We start from the raw sequence: 19,505 nt of genomic DNA, 5'->3' as shown, positions 1-19,505 counted from the left end.
AACATTATATTGAAAAACATCTACTTTAGAGCATGGAAGCTAATCCAGAAAATGCCACTTCCTTGATTTCAGAGTGGTTATCAAACCTGCATCTAGAACATAAGAATTTTGGCTCTCCTACTATGTAGAATATGTTTCTGACAATACTGAGTCAGAACCTTACCCTTATGTTGACAAAGAGAGCCTTTTTGGGTCCTCTCTCACATAGATAAGTCTTGTAACCATATAAATTTAGGTATTTCAGACTGGTAGGTATGTTTACTTTAGAAAATACATTCCAGAAAACATCTCATGATCCTAAAATCTTAGATTATACAATGTCATCTGTGAGTTCATTTCTCTGAACTTACAGAAAGCAAGTTAGTTTCAAAGAAATGAACTTACAGATGTGTAAGTTGTGTAAGATGACTGGGTTCTTTGAAAGGATAACATACTTACTTGAGACTTGCAGTAAAGATTCCCATGATGTTGTTTGTACTAGTTGCAATTACGAAACTGTGATATAAATAAATAGATCATCTTCAGGTGCTGCTCAAATTAATTAAAAATTGTCTTGATCTTTCATGATTAAAACCAGTTTTAATGGAGGATGGGGAGGGAGAAAGATCATTCCTGTTCAATATTATCACCCTAACATGTCTTAAAATGTTGCTCTTTCAAGGCTGTGGCTTGTCTTTTGGTGACAGAAGAAAATGGCATCTTATCTAAACAGCCTCTAGTATTTGTGCTTCGGTACATTTGAATGAAGAAATCTACGGTTACTTCGGTTACTCATAAAGGCTTTTTCTGCCAAAGCATGGCTCAAAAGAAGGTCCGTGGCTTCTATTTACATGCACAACCTCTTTTTAATGGTTTGGCGCCACTGAGTGGTAAAATTCTAGATTGCTGTAAATAATCCGTTTCTGAGAATTCTCAAATTAGGAGTTCATCATCTCCCTCTGAAAGAAACTTCAAAATACTCTACTTTCTGGTTATAGGTATAGCTCAAGAAGACTAGAATTTACAGCTTGGAGTTTTCTACAGCGTGGATTAGAATATTTCCGCTGAGATTTTCACTGGTGGTTGTTGATTTGTCAGACCCGTAAAGTCTGTGAACATAAATCCACTGCCTTGAAGAACAGTCCTGATTAGTTGCAGAAACATCCAGGACATCACAGTGAAAATGGTCAGAGCAGGGGTCATCTAGTGTGGGATCTGATCGCTGAGCTGTTGCCCTCAGCTAGCGCCCTGAGAAGGCAAGTGTCATTCCCGCAGAACACTGTCCCAGTCTCCAGTTCCTCTGTGGTTTGGGGAACTTCCAAACCAGAAGTTCTGTATTTCGAAACATCTGCTGCCTGGCTTGCTTGGTTGGTTGGGTTGTTTGGGGTTTTTTTGTTGCGTCCATGAGTTAGTCCAGCTGCTTTTGAAGAGGGGCGGTGACGGGCGGAGCCGGGAATAAGCACGGCCCAGAGGCAGGCCTTGGTTGGATGCGGGTGGCTCCGGCTGTGTCCGGACGGCACGTGGTGCGGGCAGTTCGGTATGCCCGGGGAAGAATCCGCCCGTTAGGGTAGGTAAGGGGTTTTTCTGTATTTCCCTTTCCCTCTGCTGCAGCTCTCCTCCGGCCCGCAGCCTCCATGGGTGCCGGCGTCGGGCTTACACTTGCGCTGCTGCCCGCCGTCAAGCCTCCGGAGTGGGAGTGGGAGGGAGAGGCCCCGAGGTGCTGCGTGGCGCGGGTAAACTCGGGCTGTCTGGGGCAATCGTGGGGAGGGTGAAGCACTCGAACGCCAGTGCGGCTCTGCTTCACCTTTCTCTGGGGTGTCGTGAATCGGGCTGTTGTCTTCTTGAGGCCGCTGGAAGCTGGTTACCTGCGCTGGGCACAGATCCCGCTGCCTGGCTGGGTACTGGCACGCTGGTGGATGCCGTTGTGTGGTGCCCGCTGCCTGGGGGAAAGGTGGAGGCCATCTGGTCTTGGAAGTAAACAAAATGAGTTGTGCTTTCTGAGCACTAGCAGCCGGGGCTAGATAATAGATGTGGGGATCTTGTCAGTGTGTGTGTATAACTGTGTGGGTGGAGGGTACAAAGAAGCACCAGATGTGGTGTGAGGGTGCCCAGTTGTGGACCCAGGTTGCCCAGAGGCACCATGGAGTCTCCAGCCTTGGAAACTCAGAAGCCACCTGGACATGGTCCTGGGTAATGGGTGCCAGCTGGCCCTGCTTGAGTAGGGGGTGGGACCGAATAACTGCCAGTGGTCACTTCCAGACTCAGCTGCTCTGTGATAGTGAGCTCCTAAATCAGTGAAACTATAGTGCACATGAAATTGACTGTACCATAACGAAGAGTAACTTGCTATTTGTAACACCCTTGATAGAAAACACAGAACTAGTTGATACATTCTAAAGAAACACAACTGCTTTGCTAACTTTACATTAATACAATTTGAATTAATTTTGAACAGTAAAACAGAGTAAGAGAAGTTTTGGGGTGTTATTCCCATACTTCTGCATATTTCCAAACTGTAATCCAGGGGCATGCCACAGGCTGTGTAACAGGTACAGTGGGGATTCCAGTGAGACAGTTTGTCATTCATCCAGCAAATCCTGATTTTTATGACTTGCATGTTTTGCTGTGAAGTCTGGGTCAATCTTGGATGAAATGCTTGAAATAGTTGATAAAACTGAGGAGAGCTATTATCTTGAAAAAGAATATTGTACAGATAGTGCAATAAAGATCACTTCAGGACAGGACTTATGTAGCTGATCTAAAAATACTGTTCCAGTGCTCTTTTAATTTTGTGGTTGGGGGATTTTTTGTTGTTTGATGACAGAAGCTTCCAGTGATCTTTACTTTTAAAAAACCTGAACAAAACAAAACCAACCCAAACCCAAGTCATACAAGATTAATGTACTACAGCTACTAAAAGGTGTTTCTTGCCTTCTAGTCAGAATTGGTAAGGCCACACCTGGAGTGCTGCATCCAGTTCTGAGCTCCTCAGCACAAGAGAGATGTGGGCATACTGGAGAGTCCAATGGAGTGCCACTAAGATTGTGAAGGGCCTGGAACATCCCTCCTAGGAGGACAGGCTGGGAGAACTGGGATTCTTCAGCCTGGTGAAGAGAATGCTCAGGGAATCTTATCAATGTATAAAAAATATCTGAAGAAAGGGGGTAAAGAAGACAGAACCAGGCTTTTTTTGCCATGTTGAACAGTGATATGAGGGACAGCATGAACAAAAACTGAAGCACAAGAAGTTCCTTCTGAAGATCAAGAAGCACTTTCTTAATGTGAGGGTGACAGCATGGGCATAGTGCTGTTACCCGGGGAAGTTGGAAAGTCTCTGTCCATGGAGGTACTCAAAAGCTGTCTTGTCATGGTCCTGGGCAGCCTGCCTTAGGTGACCCTACTTGAGCAGTGGGGTTGGACCAAGTGACCTCCGGAGGTCACTTCCAACTTCAGCCATGCTGTGACTTTGTGAAACTGGTCATACTGAAACTGTCATACTGAAGATGAGGCTTACTGTTAAATTACAATGAAACTTGTATTTTGTTTTTTTTTAATATTGGAAAAAAAAAGTCGTTAAGGTGTTGTAAGGAATTGTGGCACTATTAGGTTTATTGGAACAGGAAAGAAACCTTTAAGAACCAGTGATTTCTTGTAATAGATTATGTCTTATTTATATTGGTTATCATAATTCCTTTCTAAAAGGGGGCTCTTCTTCCAAATGTAGGGTTTTCAAAGGCTGAAAAGCAAAACCTGGCATCTCTACTTCTGCACTGCGCACAGCTGAGCAATGGCATCCAGCACATCCAGTGTATTGAATAAGTAAGACTTCAGTGTTGTTGGTGTAGGTTTTGGTAATTGAGGTTTGTTTATGGAGTTAAATTCACCACTACATTGATAACTGTTCATTAGGTCTGGTGTGAAGTGTATGTGTGATAGAACTTTCTTGTCCTATTTAACTTTGAAATAAATTTATGCCACAGAAGTCAGTACCTGATGTACAGGAAGAAAACAGGCAAGTAAATTCAATGTAAGCTGTTTCTGGTTTTATTTCACTCATGCAAGATAATCTGGTATGGTTTGGCTATAACTTTGATAGCCATACAGTGATGAAAGATGGGAATGTAATTTTAGAATTATACATATTTTAAATTAGAAAAAGCTGCTGATGAGTTTTTTTTGTGGCAGTATGATGATATAAAATAAAAAGTCAAGGAAGGAAAGTAAAAGTACCAGTAAGGCACTGGTATGTGCTAGAGCTACTACTTTTAAGGGAGGCCTTTGAGAGTTGTGGTTTTGCTATCCGAATTGTGACTGAACACTGTAATTAATACAACTTATTAAAATTCAGGTAGAGTAATACTCTTCCATTTTCCATGAGTGTTTGATTCAGTATTGATATTCTGTTCAGCCTGTCACAGCAGTCATTATTTAATATCTTGACATTTTCCAGCATTGTGTAACATGACGCCTCTTCACTGTGGCACCAGAGGAGAAGGATACTTCATGGAGTGTTTTGTACATTAAAAGCTTATGTATTGTCTGTCTTCATGCTAGAAGAAAGTCGAATCATAGAAATAAGCTTTATGCATGGAGGAGCTGCTTGAAAAATGAGAAACGAGCAGCACTGTGTTCTGTTGGTCTTTTTGGAAGGTTTCTGGAAAAGGTCAGCTCTGCTCAGGCAGAATCAAATGAATGAAACTTCGTCACAGGAACCTGCAGAAACTGTAGCAGAATTTGTCTTAAGTTTTTAAACTTCATTTTAAAACGCTGCCCTTGTGTCTGCTGCTTGTTTTTCTGTAGTTACATATCTGGTCAAATTGAACATTAAACAAGTTTTCACATTAATTCTGTCTGAAGTTGGCAGAATAGAGTTTTCTGGAGATAATGAAGAATGCTTTTTTTTTAAATTATGGAAATTGTATTGCTCTGTCTCAGGTGATGCACAACTTGCTGATGGCCATTAAAGTTTCAATAGCGCTTGTACAGAAATTACACGAAAGTATCCAAGGAAGTCTGTGGAAACACCATGAGTCTTTTGTATGGCAAAGTATGTGTAGTTTACTGAAAAGCTCCACAAACTTCCTAATGGATGGGAAGTTTAGTAATATTCAAACCCATGTATTTTTATTCAGGTCAGTTTTCTTGTCTTTGTAGTAAACACAACCTGTATGTATAAAAACTTAGTTTAGCTTTAGTGGAAATTGAACTGCTGAGATTAATAGGAGTGAGAGCAGTAGTGGGTCTTTTGGCAAGCTATGATTTGTAGATCATGATTTTGTAGTTACAGTTTAACTGTCCAACAAAAAAAAAAACAAACAACTTAAATGCTGTTACTGATAAATTAGAAACTAACAGAAATACTTCTGAGACTCACCGAATGTCTGTACCTACCAAAATCTTATCTATCTGTATGAATTATGCTGTCAGAGCTGTTTGTTGGTGCACTGTAATAAATTGTGTTCACTTCTTATGCAGATTTTTTTTAACAGTAGAATTTAATGTAAGTGTCAGTAGGCCACAGTGTCTTACTGGGCAGTTCTGTATTCCCTATCTGATAAAGGGTATTAATAGTTTCCTATTACACTGGAGTATAAATTCATGAATACTTGCTATCCAGGTGGACACTACAGATTTGTGATTATACAAGTACAAGCAGTCTAGGAAAATTCAATACCATCTTTTTAATTTTGATATATAGTTCTAGTACACAGTGTTTGCTGCACTCTAATGTAAAATAACTTTTTCTTCCATGTAGAAACTCCTGCAAACTGTTCAGACTACCGCTGGACTGGCCATTATTCTGTTTACTGAATCTATGTGTGAGCCAGTTGAAGCCAGTTTACCTTGCTTGATAAATGTATTTCTTTGCTAAAGACTCTGCAATGTCATCGTGTCATTGATCAGTGCTACCCGTGTGGTTCAGAGGCTTTGCTGATGCTGACAGCAGGACTGGCCAATGTCTGTATCAGTCTTTGCTGCAGTACAGATTTTTTATTCTCTTCTTGGTGTGTGGAATAATAGGAGTAGGGTTTTGAATTTGAGAAAAACAATTTACAAGAAATCTCAGATCTTCTGAGATTCTCAGTTATGCACAAAATGGCTTTTTCTTGTGCTGAGATATGGTAATGGGTGGGGTTTTTTTGCTATTACAGGTCAGTGACTTGCTTCTTGGGTCAGTGAAACACGTGTGTGTGCCAGTGTGGTTTGTGAGTAGCTGTAGGACTTTGTGTATGGAGGAACTCCCTCCCTCGGTTCTTCTTTCTTTCCCATGGAGCACTGGCTATGCTAGAATGGAAGAACAGCAGCATGGATGAAAATGGAGTGAAACTATTATTAGATATCACATCAGTCATCCTTGAGTTCAGAGTTGGCGTCTCCTTTGATTTGTATTGTTTCATGTTTGGGAGGAGGGGGTTGATTTTTTTTTTTTTTTTCTACTTATATTTTTGCACAGTTCATATGGTCCTGGTGGAATATCTTTTTGATGTTTTCAGCCTAATGCTATTAGGTTTTGCCACAGATCATCTTATCTTTTTCTTATATTCAGAATAAGTCTATAAGTTTGAAAAATACCATGTCTTGATATTGCATAGATCTAAGTTACATTTTCTCTTGTGTGCTAAAATTAAATTCAGTTTTTCCAGCCTAAGTGGGATTAGTTTACCAACTACCTGATGGTAAGGTGTGGCAGAATCACTTGTTATGTAAGCAGATAACTTTAGCTTTAGGACATCACCTCCTATGATTTTAAAAGTACAGAAGAAAAGAAAGTGTGCCAGTGAGTGGAACAGTTGAAATAAGATGAGTTTTTTGGTTTTTTTTTTCTGGTTGCAAGGATTATCTACTTCCATCTAATAAACTGTTAGCCTGCAGATAGTAATTTTTTGTTTTGTTTTTAAAATAGCAAATGTAGTGGCTTGTCAGGTTTATTTTCCCCATATTTAGGGGGGTTTGGCTGTGACCAGTTAAAAGTATGTGACATAACTAAGCATACACTTCGCAACATCCAATTCGTCACCTCCTTTTTATATCAGTTTCTTTCCTTCAATGCATTGTTAGTGTCTCCTTACCTGTTTTAGTGTGAGGTAAACTAATGTGATGAATAATTGTTTTGAAATTTAAAAAAATATATATTTTTTTAATTTGAAAATGTAATAATGAACTTTTTTTGTTTGTTCTTTTTAAAAGGATTAAAGAATCCAACCTTTGTCTAAAATCTTTGCTATTTGGACTAATTCAGCATTGGCTGCTCTTGAGGCTCCTCAGATCTAAAAATCAAACTTAATGGAAACTCATGTGATTGGGAAGCTTCTGGAATACATTTATACACACTGGGAACAACCTCTGGATGCTGTTAGACAGCAAACCAAATTGATGTTCATGAATCTTCGTTGGGAACACTGAACCACCATTACTGGATCTGGTGAAAAATCGCATCCATTCTTTGTAAGGCTGATAAAGCATTTACTAAGTTTGGAATGACATGTCAAAGGAAAATACACTTCTCCTGGCTGTCTTGTGGAGAGTGTGGGCACTGAAAATATACTACAGTTGGACAAAACAATTCCAGTACAGATCCTAGCATGATGAATGATCAGTCTCTTGCTATCACTATCCTAGATAGTGATTCTTAGGATCACTGTCCTAGTGATCTTTTGGAAACCATGTTTATAAATCACAAAGCCCATTTTACTTTGAGTTTTCAGGAAAGCATTTGCACTGACCAGTGGCATGACATATGGGTTTCTCTTCTAGTAATATTGTGTGAAGGGAACCATGACCAAAGTACTTACATGATAGATTACTATTTACCAGAATTGCTCAAACCTAGCCCTGACAGTCTCAGCTACATGATCAGCATTCTTCAGGTTTCTGCAGATGCTAATCTAGGTAAGAAAATAAATACTGTATTTGTAATTATTATTTTTAAATCTCAGAAATATGATTTCTGATCTATAATTAATTTGGGACAAAAAATTCCACATAGTTATTATCACTGTTAGTATTTCAGAGTGGAATTCATAATAATCATAAGTGTGTCTTCATGCCATAAGCAAAATCATTAGTATTCTGTGGTTTTACTAGTAAGCTGTGGGTGCCTTACTGTTCTCTTTACGCACCAAGCTTTGTTACATACTAGTATTTTTCTTTTCTATTATTTTTTCTGTTCTGCTGGTATTTCTTGCATAGGTGTGCCCGGTGACAGGGCTTTTCAGATTGTTTTTTGTTGCAAATATGTGGATATAAGATTTATGATTCTCAGGTAGTTTTTGGCATAATTTAGTGTAACTCTAAGGGCTTGCGAGACCTCACAAGATCCCTTTTTGTATGACACGTTCAAGGCAATGCTTTCTGGGAATGATTTATAAGTAGTTTAATCTGTGACAGATGCTGTCTTTTTGGGTAGGGGTCATGTGTTGTAATATCAGGTTGTTTCTGACAAGCACTGCAATTAGTACATTGTTTGTGTTAAGAAACGATAATTATTACTGGTTTTCATTTTCCATAGGCTCTTGCAGTACTAGAGAGACTCTTGGAGCATTAATGGCATGCCTAAGGAACAGCCAGGGCTCACAGACACCTGGAACTTTCAAATATCACGAGGAATGGTTTCATATCCACTGAATGTATAAAGCAGGTATAGTTGTAGCTCATCAGCACAATCAGGTAAAGGGACAATGTTGGGGGGGGGTTGTGTCTTTTAATTAGAAGAATTGCATTGATCCTAAATACTGTGTCAACATTATTTTAAAACAAAGATATCATAGGTGCCTGTAACTCTTTTGGGGTGAATATCTAAACACTTTCCAGGTTTTCATTGATGCCATAGGTTTACTATGTGAAAACCATTGTAGCACAGAAATGGTGTCTGTGGAAGAAATGCAACTGTGTCAGTTTTTCATGATGTGCAACTTGGAAGAGCCAGTCTCCTTTGGTAAGACAATGGATAGTTTCTTTGCTGAGAAAGGTAATTTTGGACTATGGACAATCTCTAATGTGCCTATTGTGTTAGTTATATAGTATAGGACAAGGTAAAGGAATATTAAGGGGACAGCATGATGTGGCTGTGCTGTGCTATGATCTGCAGGGATTGAGTGTGTCAATACTGTGGAAGTTGCCAAGATAGCAATGTAGATCATAGTAGAAAACATGGAGAAAATGAGGAAATCATTTGTGTAAAAAGAACATTTTGGAAGATATTAATGGCAAAAGAAAGCAGTGTGGAAGGAGAAAACAATTAATTTGAGACAGGAAAAAATGAGGGAATAGGTTTGGTGGAAACAGAAGACAAGTCCATCTCTTTCCATTTGTGCCTGGTGCAGACTGAGGAATGAGATGGAAAAATTGTGTTAGAGGGAGTCTAATAAAGAAATACTACTAGTGGGTAGTAAAATAACTGGGGGAAGCAGTTCTGAGTTCAGTCAAACTGTGTAAGAGACACTGAAGCATGTAAAACTTACATGCATTAATTGAGCTTTTTTATAGAGGAATATAATGAGAATATATATTTCCACAGAATATAATTTTCCACAGAAAATGAGGAGGTGGGAGCAGAGGACTCAGCATGACTTCAGAGGAGGGAGATGGAAGAAGGTGGTGGAGGTGCAGAGGGAGCAGGAAAAGACTGGTCACAAGAGAGATGGGGAGCAAAAAATTTGGTTTTTGAACGGGGAGAGAAGGATCTGTTCTGTGTTACACTGTATGTGAACTTCTTAAAAGTTACAAGCAAAATGATCTGGAAAATAAGCTGAAAATTCCCCTTTGCTTATTTAACTGTTAGTGATTCTTGCCTTACCTGTGTTTTGGTTTTGTTTTAAAAGTTATTTTGTTGGATACAAGACAGCTCACAGGTGCTTTATAAATTGGAACAAAATAAAACCAAGCAAGAGTAACTTGAAAACTCAACTAAAAGGCGTGCTCTGGGGATTTTGCAGCAATATAAAATAAGTTAAACTGCTAGAGATACAGATACTAGAGGTGGGATAGCATTTCTGAAAGCTATTTCATTGTTCTTGAAAACATCTCTAGGGTAGGTTAGGCTGTGCCTGTGTTAGGGAATAGTTCAGTGCATTAGAAAGAAAACTATAAAGCAAAACAGGGCTGAGGACCTTATCTGCACTGTATGCACTTTGCAAGGTAATACTGTTTTCTCATAAACCGAGACAACTGAGCTAATACTCTGTAGTATTTGGAGGGTATCTTTAAGATTAATTTCATCCAGAAGTAAAAAAGGTTATTGCCCAAGTGATTGCTCCATGGTGTGAACTGAAACATCAGTAAGAGGGAAATGGCTGGAGATGTACCCCACTGCAAACTAAAATTTTCAGGTAAACGTCATCTGCTGGCAGTTTAATAGCAGATTTTAAATGATGTGTGATACTTAGGCTTGAACTAGACATCCATTGAGCTTCAGCCTTCTTCTAGCACTCCTCACTGATCAGTGAGGGAATGATAAGAGTTCAGCACAAAGACTTCCATTTGAAGACTTCTTTTGTATTTGTCCTTTTTTCCTATTTGAAGGCTTACATATCAGTTTCTTTGTGTTAAACTGTTTCTTGTCTTGGGTTCTGTTTTTCTTGTTGAAGAATTTTGTCAGTACTGTGAAGGTAGGCTTCCCATTCTTCCAAAATTAACTGTAAGGTCGTATTTTTGGGGGGTAACATGTAAAGCAGAATGTCCTGAATTCAGTTACTTAGAGTTCTGTTTATAGGGCAGCAAATAAACTGTCTACATTTTTTTCTTGTGATTTTCAGGATTTCATGTCATCTGTATGTGGCAGACTTTTTGAGGTACTGTTTCCTGGTTCATCACACCCAACCAGATTTTCTGCACTAAATATTTTGGGAACAACAGCAGAAATATTTTCTGTTCCAGAAGGTGGAAGACTAATTTCATGGCTGCAGGAATGGGAGATACAGAGGAAAAATCTTTATCCCAGATAGAAAATTTCTGTCAAACTGTATTTATAGTTCTTAATTTCTGTGGCCTTTCTTATGTTGCTTTCCTTTTATCTGAAGGAAGGATATTAATGGGGTTTTTTTGAAAAAGGAATAGTGAATTAAATGCAGGTATTTGTGGCCTGTTGAGTATATTCCATAAATTGGGATTTTCTTGTATAGCCTGTTTTTAGCAAGGCTTTTCAATGAATTTTTGTCATTATGAAGAAAACTTTTGGACAACTTTACCCCCTTTTCCTGTTCTGACACCTTGATAATATGTAATTTAGAACATTGAGACCATAAAAGCTCTTTATTGAAAAGGCTTGCATATCATAGCCTCGTTATATTATTATACTAAATAAGGAACTATTTAATTGGACAGTTTATTATGTGGTACTGCTGTTACTTTAAATATTCTTTACAATGGTGTGACAACCTCAGTTCAAGAAGCTTTAGTTAGTATTGATGGTCTTGCTAAATCTTCTCTTTGGGATCATGTGGCCAACATGAAAGTATGTTTTCAGCCTTAAATTGTAACTAAGCTGATTCTGAGAGGGAATTAAATATGCTTTCTTGGTAGATCTTTTCTCAAAACCCCTGGTAAATCATGAACATATTAATTTTATTCTGAGTTTGTGGTATGTTGCTGATTTATTTATTTATTTAATATTTGTATTGAGAGTTGTTTATAATAGCAGCTTTAGGATTTCAGAAGCTTTCTATAAAGGAGATTTAGCTGCTGTTGTGTTCCATGGAATGTGGTGCACGGTGCACTTGTTTACATCTTAAAGTTTCTGGCTTCTTTACAGCATTAGGTTAGTCACCAGAAGTCAGGACTCCTTTAAATCTAAATTAAAAGCAAAAGATAGTAATGGCTTCCATTTGAAGGGGTTATTTCTAGGACAAAAAGAACCCCAAAAAAACAAACCCCAAAAAAACAAACCCCAAAACACAGTGAAGTTTTAAACCTTTTTTGGGTGGATTGTCTGGTATTACATGCTTCCAGGAAAGGAGTTTTTAAGCACAGCTAAACTAGAGGTTATTTTTAGTGCTGAATTTAATGTGAATAAATGAGATGCTAGGTTTTGAGAACAGGTTACTTTCTGTACTACTGAATGACTTTTTTTGGATATGGGAACCTTTTTTCTCAACAGTAAACATGGCATTTAAAGACCTATTAAGAGAAGTAAGTAATATTAAAATAATGCTTTAGCCAGAATTTTATTTTAATGCTTCTTTTAGTATAACTAGGCAAAATGTGAGTGTAGTGATTATTCTGTAAAGAATTACAACAAAGCTATGTGAGACGTTGATTTCTTTGAAGAGGCCAGGCACAAGTTTTTCAGTTGAATCAGGAGATTTATTCTACTTGTGTCCAAACTTTGATCCAGTGTTTTGCCAGTACTTTTGAAGAAGTTAAAGTTCTGGCAAGTGGGTTGTTGATGAAACTACATGTTGCATTTAATTTAGAGGTATGTAATAAAAGATAGTTTAAATGGAATAATTTTGCAAAAAGTGAATGTTCTGCATTACCCCAGGTACTAGAGTTAGGTAGAAAGCATAGCCCATGAAAAAGAGAAGTCAAAGTTGTCTGCAATAGTGTTCATAGCTAGCATCTCCTGTATATTTTTTCAAAGCTTCTGCCCTCACATAAGGAGGCTTGTTTCTCTAATGGGTGAAGGTGTTTAGGGGTATGACTATGAACTATCAGAGAAGTTATTAATGCAATCTACTTGTTTAGCTGTGCCTTCCCTTTGTAAACAATTGAGGCATTTTGGTTTGGTTACCCATATTGTAGCAAATTGAGCTCTGTGTTTCTTTTCCTTTCAGATTTGTCTCAGATCTCATCATCTGTTTGTCTTTTTTGATTTCTCCCAAATTTTGCCCGGTACTGATTTTTCTGTTTATTACTTCATAAAAAGTTACTTTTAAATTCCTAAGTATTGTCAAACAAATACTGGTTCCTGATAAACTATGCTTCTCTGTGATGTCCGTTAGCAGATAAGCCAGAGTATTGTGAAAACAAAACAAAAAACCCCAACAAAACACAAAACCAGAAACCAAAACACTTCTCCTCTGAAGTGCAACATATTTGAATTCTGCTTTATAAATGACTGTCCCCATCCTCAGTGCATCCATAATTGCATCTTTGCTAAATACATACACACATTTTGAGTGTAAGGTGATCAGTGTACGAAGTAGGTGTTTCTTAAGAAATACATACCAGCAGACTTATTGAAAAGCAGGTTCTTGGATTCCAGGGTGCTAAGTAGCTTAATTAAATCAATATGGAAGTTCAGTAAAATAAGCAAGATTGTGCCTTGGGGGTTTTTTCAGGATTCATGATTTGAGACATGGTTGTAGTTGCCATAGATGAAGCAAATGCATGGGTAACCTCATGTCTCCTTGTTATATGCTCCTGTTATTTACCCATAATTTGTTGTTTTGGTTTGTAATTGATTCTGATTCTAACACTGAGATGCTGCATGGTATAAATAAAATAGACACATGTATCCTCGAACATTGGGCAGGTTCTTTACTGGCTAGTGCATGAGTCAAGTATTTAACCATCAACTTCTTTAATATTTTGCTGAACTGTCTTGTATTAACCTGGCTGTAAGGGTGAAGTCTGACTTGCAGTATGTGGTAGGTCACTTCATCATGAGCAGTGGGATTGTCCCTGCATACATGATCTGGGCTGTGTTTCTCACAGCTGCTGTTTAATTCAGATAGACAGACTAAATTGACTGTAACAGAAATTTCTGGAGGTTAGGTAACTGAATACAGTAAATATTATTTAAATGACAACAGAATGAAAAGTGTAAATAAGGAAATTGCTGTGCATTTCCCATGGAATTGTTATGTAAACGGGCTTTATTCCTGTCTCTCTAAAGCAGATTTGTTTCTTAGAAAATACAGTATATGTATGTATAATGTAAATGTGTACTTTTAACAATTTTAGTTATCAAGCTTTTGCTGGTGAATGCTGAAGAAGAAGTATTTCAAGATAAGAAAGAAGTCTCTGGTTCAAACAGCAGCATCATTCCTGATGTATGGGAAAGTACATTGTATAACTGGGGCTTTGCAGCATTTACCTTTTAAGTAGGTAAAACATACTGCTAAATAGTAAGTCAGAACTCTTTATTTAAGCACCATGGAACAGCTTTATGTTCAGGAGAACAGTATTATTTGAAATGAAATGCAGTACCTCTGGCTTTTAGGGCTCTTACTGGCTGCTGTACTGTTTAGCTAGCTGTTGGATACTTCCTTTGCATGTGTTAAACTCAGGACTTTTCAAACTGTACCGTTTGTAGTTCTCATGAATACTGTGGTGGAAGTATCTTTCAGTTCTTTCTTTAAATATAAAATGATTTTTAATCCATGTTGTGTTCTTTTTTGTTTGTGATTTTGTTGTGCGGTTGGTTGATTGGTTTGGGGTTTTTTTTAAAGTTAACTTTGATCTTGGTAGCTGAATGGAAGGAAATAGTGGCCAGGCTCATTATATTGTCATCAAACTCTCTGCTGTAGTAGCACCAGTAGTGCAGAGCTCATCACCAGAGGGGCTTATTCTAGTGGATAGTGATCAGGTAAACAAACCCCAAAAATAATTTCACTTAAAACCGAAACTCCTAAAGTTCTGTTTGTCTTACAGTGATTCAGAACTAGAGCTAGCACCCCTCCTTTTCAATTTCTCGTATTGTGTCATAATCTTAAACCACTTTCTGATATCTTGACTTATGCACTAAAAAAAACCCCACCATTTTCAGATTGTATCATTTTTTCTGTTTTGAAACAGATGCCTAAAAAAAAGTCTCGTTTTCTTTATTCCCTAATCCTCATAATCACCATAGTTTTGGGTTTTTTTTAGCTTTCTTTTGTCCTTTACATACCCAAAATGAATTACATTTGTATCGAGAGATGGAAATAAAAACCCAAAATACCTTTAATGTGTTTGAAAGAACATTGCAAAGTATAGTCTGAAAAGCTGGCTGACCATGTGCCAATGGAATATACTTGCACAGAAATGAGAGGTGAAGCTAATGCTGTATTAGTAATTAAATCAAGAAATTCTTTATAAAGCAGGCATTTTACGTGGGTGATCAAAATGTTACAGTTCTTCAATAAATGTGTCAGAGGCTGGTTATTCATGTGCGTGGTTTTAAAGTCTGGTTCATTATTTCTGAAGATTGTGGTTAATCTCTTAGAGCAGAAGTGAAAATGAGTTATTTTGATACTGGCCTAGACTTTATTGCTTTAACTGCACTGGCCAGGTAATCTTTAACACCTTTTCCGTCAAGCAATGCTTTTAATGCTTTTGTTGTTGAAAGGTGTTACTGTGATTCCCCTCTCTAGTACACACAAGACTAGTGGGGAATATGTTCATGCTGTAAAACTTGTTGCATGAAATTACATAAGCAGAAGCTTCTCTTTGAAAGATTCCAGTGGTAAAATGTTAGATAGTATTTGTCTAATGAATAGCAGCTATGAAATGGAGCCTTACAGTGATAAAGAAATTGTGAACTTCTAGTGTATGACAGAATTATTTTATAGAATATCTGTACATTTTAATGTTTAATAGTTCTTCCAAGCTTTTTAAGTTTTAAATGCATGAACTTTCTTTCCTCACTTTTTTTTTTTACTATGTTTAAAATAGTTTTGGTTGGGCCATATGTTTTGTTTCATGAAAAGTCTGTATATATGTTGAAGTGGCACAGTAGTCACCAGATGGTGATGTTGTGTTAGAAACATGATGCTTTCTCCAGGCCTCTTCCTATGGGAGCACCTAGGTTATAAACCAAAGTAACAGTGAGAGATGAATTGATGATTGATGTGGAGCTTGTGAGAGCCTGGCTCCAAAGTTGTAGGTGTGTATAGTTTTATATATATATATATATATACACACAATATATATGACTATATAGAGAGAGTGATGAATTGATAGCATTTGTGAGAGCCTGGCTCCAAAGTTGTGTTTGTATAGTTCAGTGTGCACATGAATACCAACTGTGACCAGAATATCCCAACTAAATGGAATGAAGTACAGCGAGCATTGAGGAGTGGAAGCAATTAGGGTCAGCAAAACTGAATTATCTTTTGGGTAAGCAAGTTTTGAAATGCTTTCAAAGATTAACTGTGTTTTGTAAGAAGATCAGGCTGAATGTGTTAAAATTACAAATCTGTGTCTGAGACCCTTGATTTACTCTACTACATTTGTTTCTTTCTGTTTTTAAGTCAAAGAAAGGCAAACGTCACAGCTGAAATGGTTCTTGTGTGTTGCTGGAGAAGCATGAAGGAAGCGTCTTCTGCTCTTAGGGACACTGTGTTTTGCCTTTACAGGCTACATCTGAACCTTCAGATGGGTTGATTATTGTGGGAAGCTAGAGAAGTAATTTTTATTGTAAAACCTTCACTTTTTTGGAGTGGTGGATGGGGGAAGGGCAGTTTTCTGAAACCTTTATTTTGTAAAATCTACATTCTGCACAAGACTTTAAAAAATTTACTGCCATGTTCTTCTCGTGGCTTTCTTGTTTTATTAAACTTGGTAAACAGTCTACTTTTTGATAAAGTGGTATTCAGAAAGCATATATATGGTAACAACAGGTAAGTGACGAAATTACAATATAGCAAACAAACTCAAGGAATATTCATTCTAATTGTATTGGGTTATTTATAAGCTGTATGCTGTGCTTAGGGATACAAATGCCTTCCTGCCTCCCTCATTGGTATATATCAGGCAGTAACAGAGTTGATAAAAATCTTCTAACCTGATTTCATATTCAGTGGGCCCTTTGTTTCATTTTGAACCCTAGATGTCGGAATGTTATTCCAAGCTCTTCACGGATTGAACTTTATAATCATTAATTCTGAAAGTTAAACATGCTGACTAGGTATAGTCTTGTCCTCTGTAGGAGACTGAATTATTCATACTTTGTATTCAACATGACTCTTCTTCCTCCAGTTTTTTATTTAGGTATATGCCATATGGCTAATATGCCATTCTCTTATAGAACGTTGAGTGTAGTGTTTACAAGAAATTAGATTACCACAGGCATTTATTTGGGGAACGTTTTGTGTTTATTTCTGGTTTTAACTGATGGCTTTTTTGTTTCCATCTGGTTTCAACAAAACCAGCCTCTACGTGGAAGACTGAACTATGCAAGATATACTACTTTCTAACCTCTTTTATTCCAGCAGAAAATACTTAGTTTTTCTTAGGTGTTAGAACTTACCATCTTAAAATAAATAATAGGATCATGTACTGCATATCTTACTTCTTATGTTATTTAATGTTGTAGTGCCATGGAAACAGTGTTAGTATATTTATTTTTACATTGTCTTGAGCCTTCATGTTTTCATCTGGTTAACAACTGTGCTTGTATTGTCACAGAGGTCTGGAGGGTAGATGAGAGAACAGATATGCATTTCCACCATTATCTTCCTTAATTTGCTCCAAGTCAAAAAGGAATTGGTATTTTGAGTCCGCTCTAACTGTAGCATCTCTGTTTAGAAAGCAGACATTAGTAACTGCCCTTTCAGAAACGCTGTGTCATTAAGCAACATATATTCTTTTCCTGTAGATGCCTGATTAGATTCTTTATGCTTCCGATGTCTTCCTGTAAAACAGAATATCTGAGTTCTAATTTGCAGAATGCTAACTGATGAAAAGTCAGTTGGAAATCCTGATTCTCCTGAGGCTTGCAATGAAATACAATTTGGCTGAATGTATAACAAATATTATAGGAAGACATGTAGGCATTTTCTCTGCAGTCTCCAACCCTAACTATTCTATGATTCTATAAAGTTTAATTATAGTGTTTAGCTTCTTGAGGCTTTTAACCGTAGCTCTCATTACTACATACATAAACCAGCTTTTCTATTTTAAAATCGTTTCTAGTAGTTACAGGCAATTACGCAGAATCCTGCAACCTTAAAGCCAGCTCAGGGAGGTTTGTTCCCCTTTGGCACAATTTTTGAAGTTTGAATCTCTTGCCTTTCTCAGGTATCTTTGTGGATGTTTGTTTCTTTGGGAATTCAGGCAAACAAGAAGGGTTCTAAGTTTGCTCCCTCTGGAAGTCAGAGTTCCTCCACAACTCCCCCACTCTGCCAGCTCCTACACGGATTCCAGCAGCCCAGCCCCAGCTCACCTTCTGTTTGCTGCTGCGCTGCTCCTTCCCTGGCTCACACCATCCCCTCCATGGCCACCCCGGGCAGAGCAGCCCTCCTTAAGAGGGAGGAGGGCTTATCGTCATCAACCCACTGCCTGCACCTGGTGCTCCTCCAGCCGCAGCCCACCAGGACCAGGGGGCCATCACCAGCCCCTCCTCACTCTGTGTAACCTCCCCCAGGCCTTGTCACAGCCCCTCACCTGGTGCAGACAGAGCGCAAACACTGCGCTGAAGGGCAAAGGAGACGATGAGTAGCGTTTATTTAGTCACGCACCTAACAAGGTGCAAGAGTGGGTGTGCTCCAGAACTGGGGGCCTGTGCCTGGGACACGGCAGCAGCCATTCCCTGAGCTGCCTTCATCGTGGCCAGCTCCTTGAGCGAGGAGGAGCTGCCAGGCAGAGGTGGAGGCTGCCAAAAATGAGGAGTGGGGAGCAAAGCCCGCAGGAGAAAAGAGACAGCCGGCTGGATGGGAGGTGAGGTGTAGCCAAAAGGCATGAGGCAGAGAAGGGCATGGTGAGAGAAAGATGGGGACAGGGAACTCAACAGAGGTGGAGAAAGAAGCAGCGGAGAGGCAGCAGAAGTAGGGACTAGAGGCAAGGCAGAGAAGCAAAAAATAAGGTCAGGAAGGACAATGAAGAGGCAGAGAAACACTGGGACGGGCACTGTGACAGAGCCAGAGTGTGAGAAATAAGAGGAAAGCAACAGGCTGTGGAGCACAGAGGGAAGAAGTACAAAAGCCAGACAGGGCCGGCTGGATAGAGACCTTCAGAGGTGACCACAGGGCAGAGAGGAAGGAAATTAAAATTTTAAACAACAGGGGCCCAAAGCAAAACTGAACAAGAAAACCAAAAACTAATGATGGGGCAGAGGGGGAAACTTAACCTGAGAGACAGGGAGCAGGGTAAAGAGAGGGAGAGATAGACATAGGCTCTAGGAGATACTACAGAGCCAAGGAACGCCTTGAACAAAAGGGACAGGGAGCCAGGCAGAGGCAAGGACGGCAGAAATACCAACAGGAGACAGAAACGGGTGGCTGGGAGGCAGAGACAGAAGGAAAAACCAGGGCAGGCTCCGGGGGAGCCCTGGCGAGCCGGGACAACGCGCGGTGCATGCACCCCGGGGCCGGCCCGGCTCCTGCCCCTCGTCCGTCCCGGCAGCTCTCACGGAGCTACCCGGGGCTCTCCTCCAGTTGACCGGGAGCTGGCGCATCCCCAGTGCCGGGTGCCAGCGGGCAGGAGACCCCCCTGCGCCCGCCCAAGGGGCTCGCTGACCTCTCCTCTCCGATGGGCTCGGCTCTCGCCTGCCGCCAGCAACCAGCCATGCGCGCCGCCATTTTGCTCCAGGGAACTGCGCATGCGCGGTATACGGACGGCGCGCCAGGAGGGACAAAAAACCGGCGCGCGAAAGCCCTGCAGGGTCG

The 19,505-nt window shown here is 39.3% G+C and overlaps 1 protein-coding gene across 1 annotated transcript; it reads left to right on the top strand.

Moving 5' to 3' along the window:
* Positions 1 to 1,466: 1,466 nt before the first annotated feature.
* On the top strand, positions 1,467 to 16,375 carry THADA (THADA armadillo repeat containing). The gene is given in 27 exon segments (XM_061475600.1): positions 1,467 to 1,546; positions 1,591 to 1,712; positions 3,704 to 3,792; positions 4,849 to 5,097; positions 5,735 to 5,836; positions 6,132 to 6,232; positions 6,234 to 6,527; positions 7,176 to 7,231; positions 7,234 to 7,273; positions 7,275 to 7,558; positions 7,561 to 7,869; positions 8,489 to 8,538; positions 8,540 to 8,620; positions 8,623 to 8,646; positions 8,791 to 8,895; positions 8,897 to 8,947; positions 9,801 to 9,935; positions 10,734 to 10,857; positions 12,246 to 12,408; positions 13,877 to 13,928; positions 13,930 to 14,025; positions 14,370 to 14,427; positions 14,430 to 14,506; positions 14,872 to 14,964; positions 16,162 to 16,221; positions 16,223 to 16,242; positions 16,244 to 16,375. Coding segments are annotated over 27 exon segments (2,973 nt in total). The 3' UTR covers positions 16,302 to 16,375.
* The last annotated feature ends 3,130 nt before the right edge of the window (positions 16,376 to 19,505 follow it).

Source organism: Pezoporus flaviventris, unplaced genomic scaffold (genome assembly GCF_033815535.1).
Source record: "Pezoporus flaviventris isolate CSIRO_AGI_PZ_B2104156 unplaced genomic scaffold, CSIRO_AGI_Pfla_v1 ptg000083l, whole genome shotgun sequence".
NCBI lineage: Eukaryota > Metazoa > Chordata > Aves > Psittaciformes > Psittacidae > Pezoporus > Pezoporus flaviventris.
The sequence above is the reverse complement of the archived record's forward strand: the minus strand, read 5'-3'. Positions and strand labels throughout refer to the sequence as shown.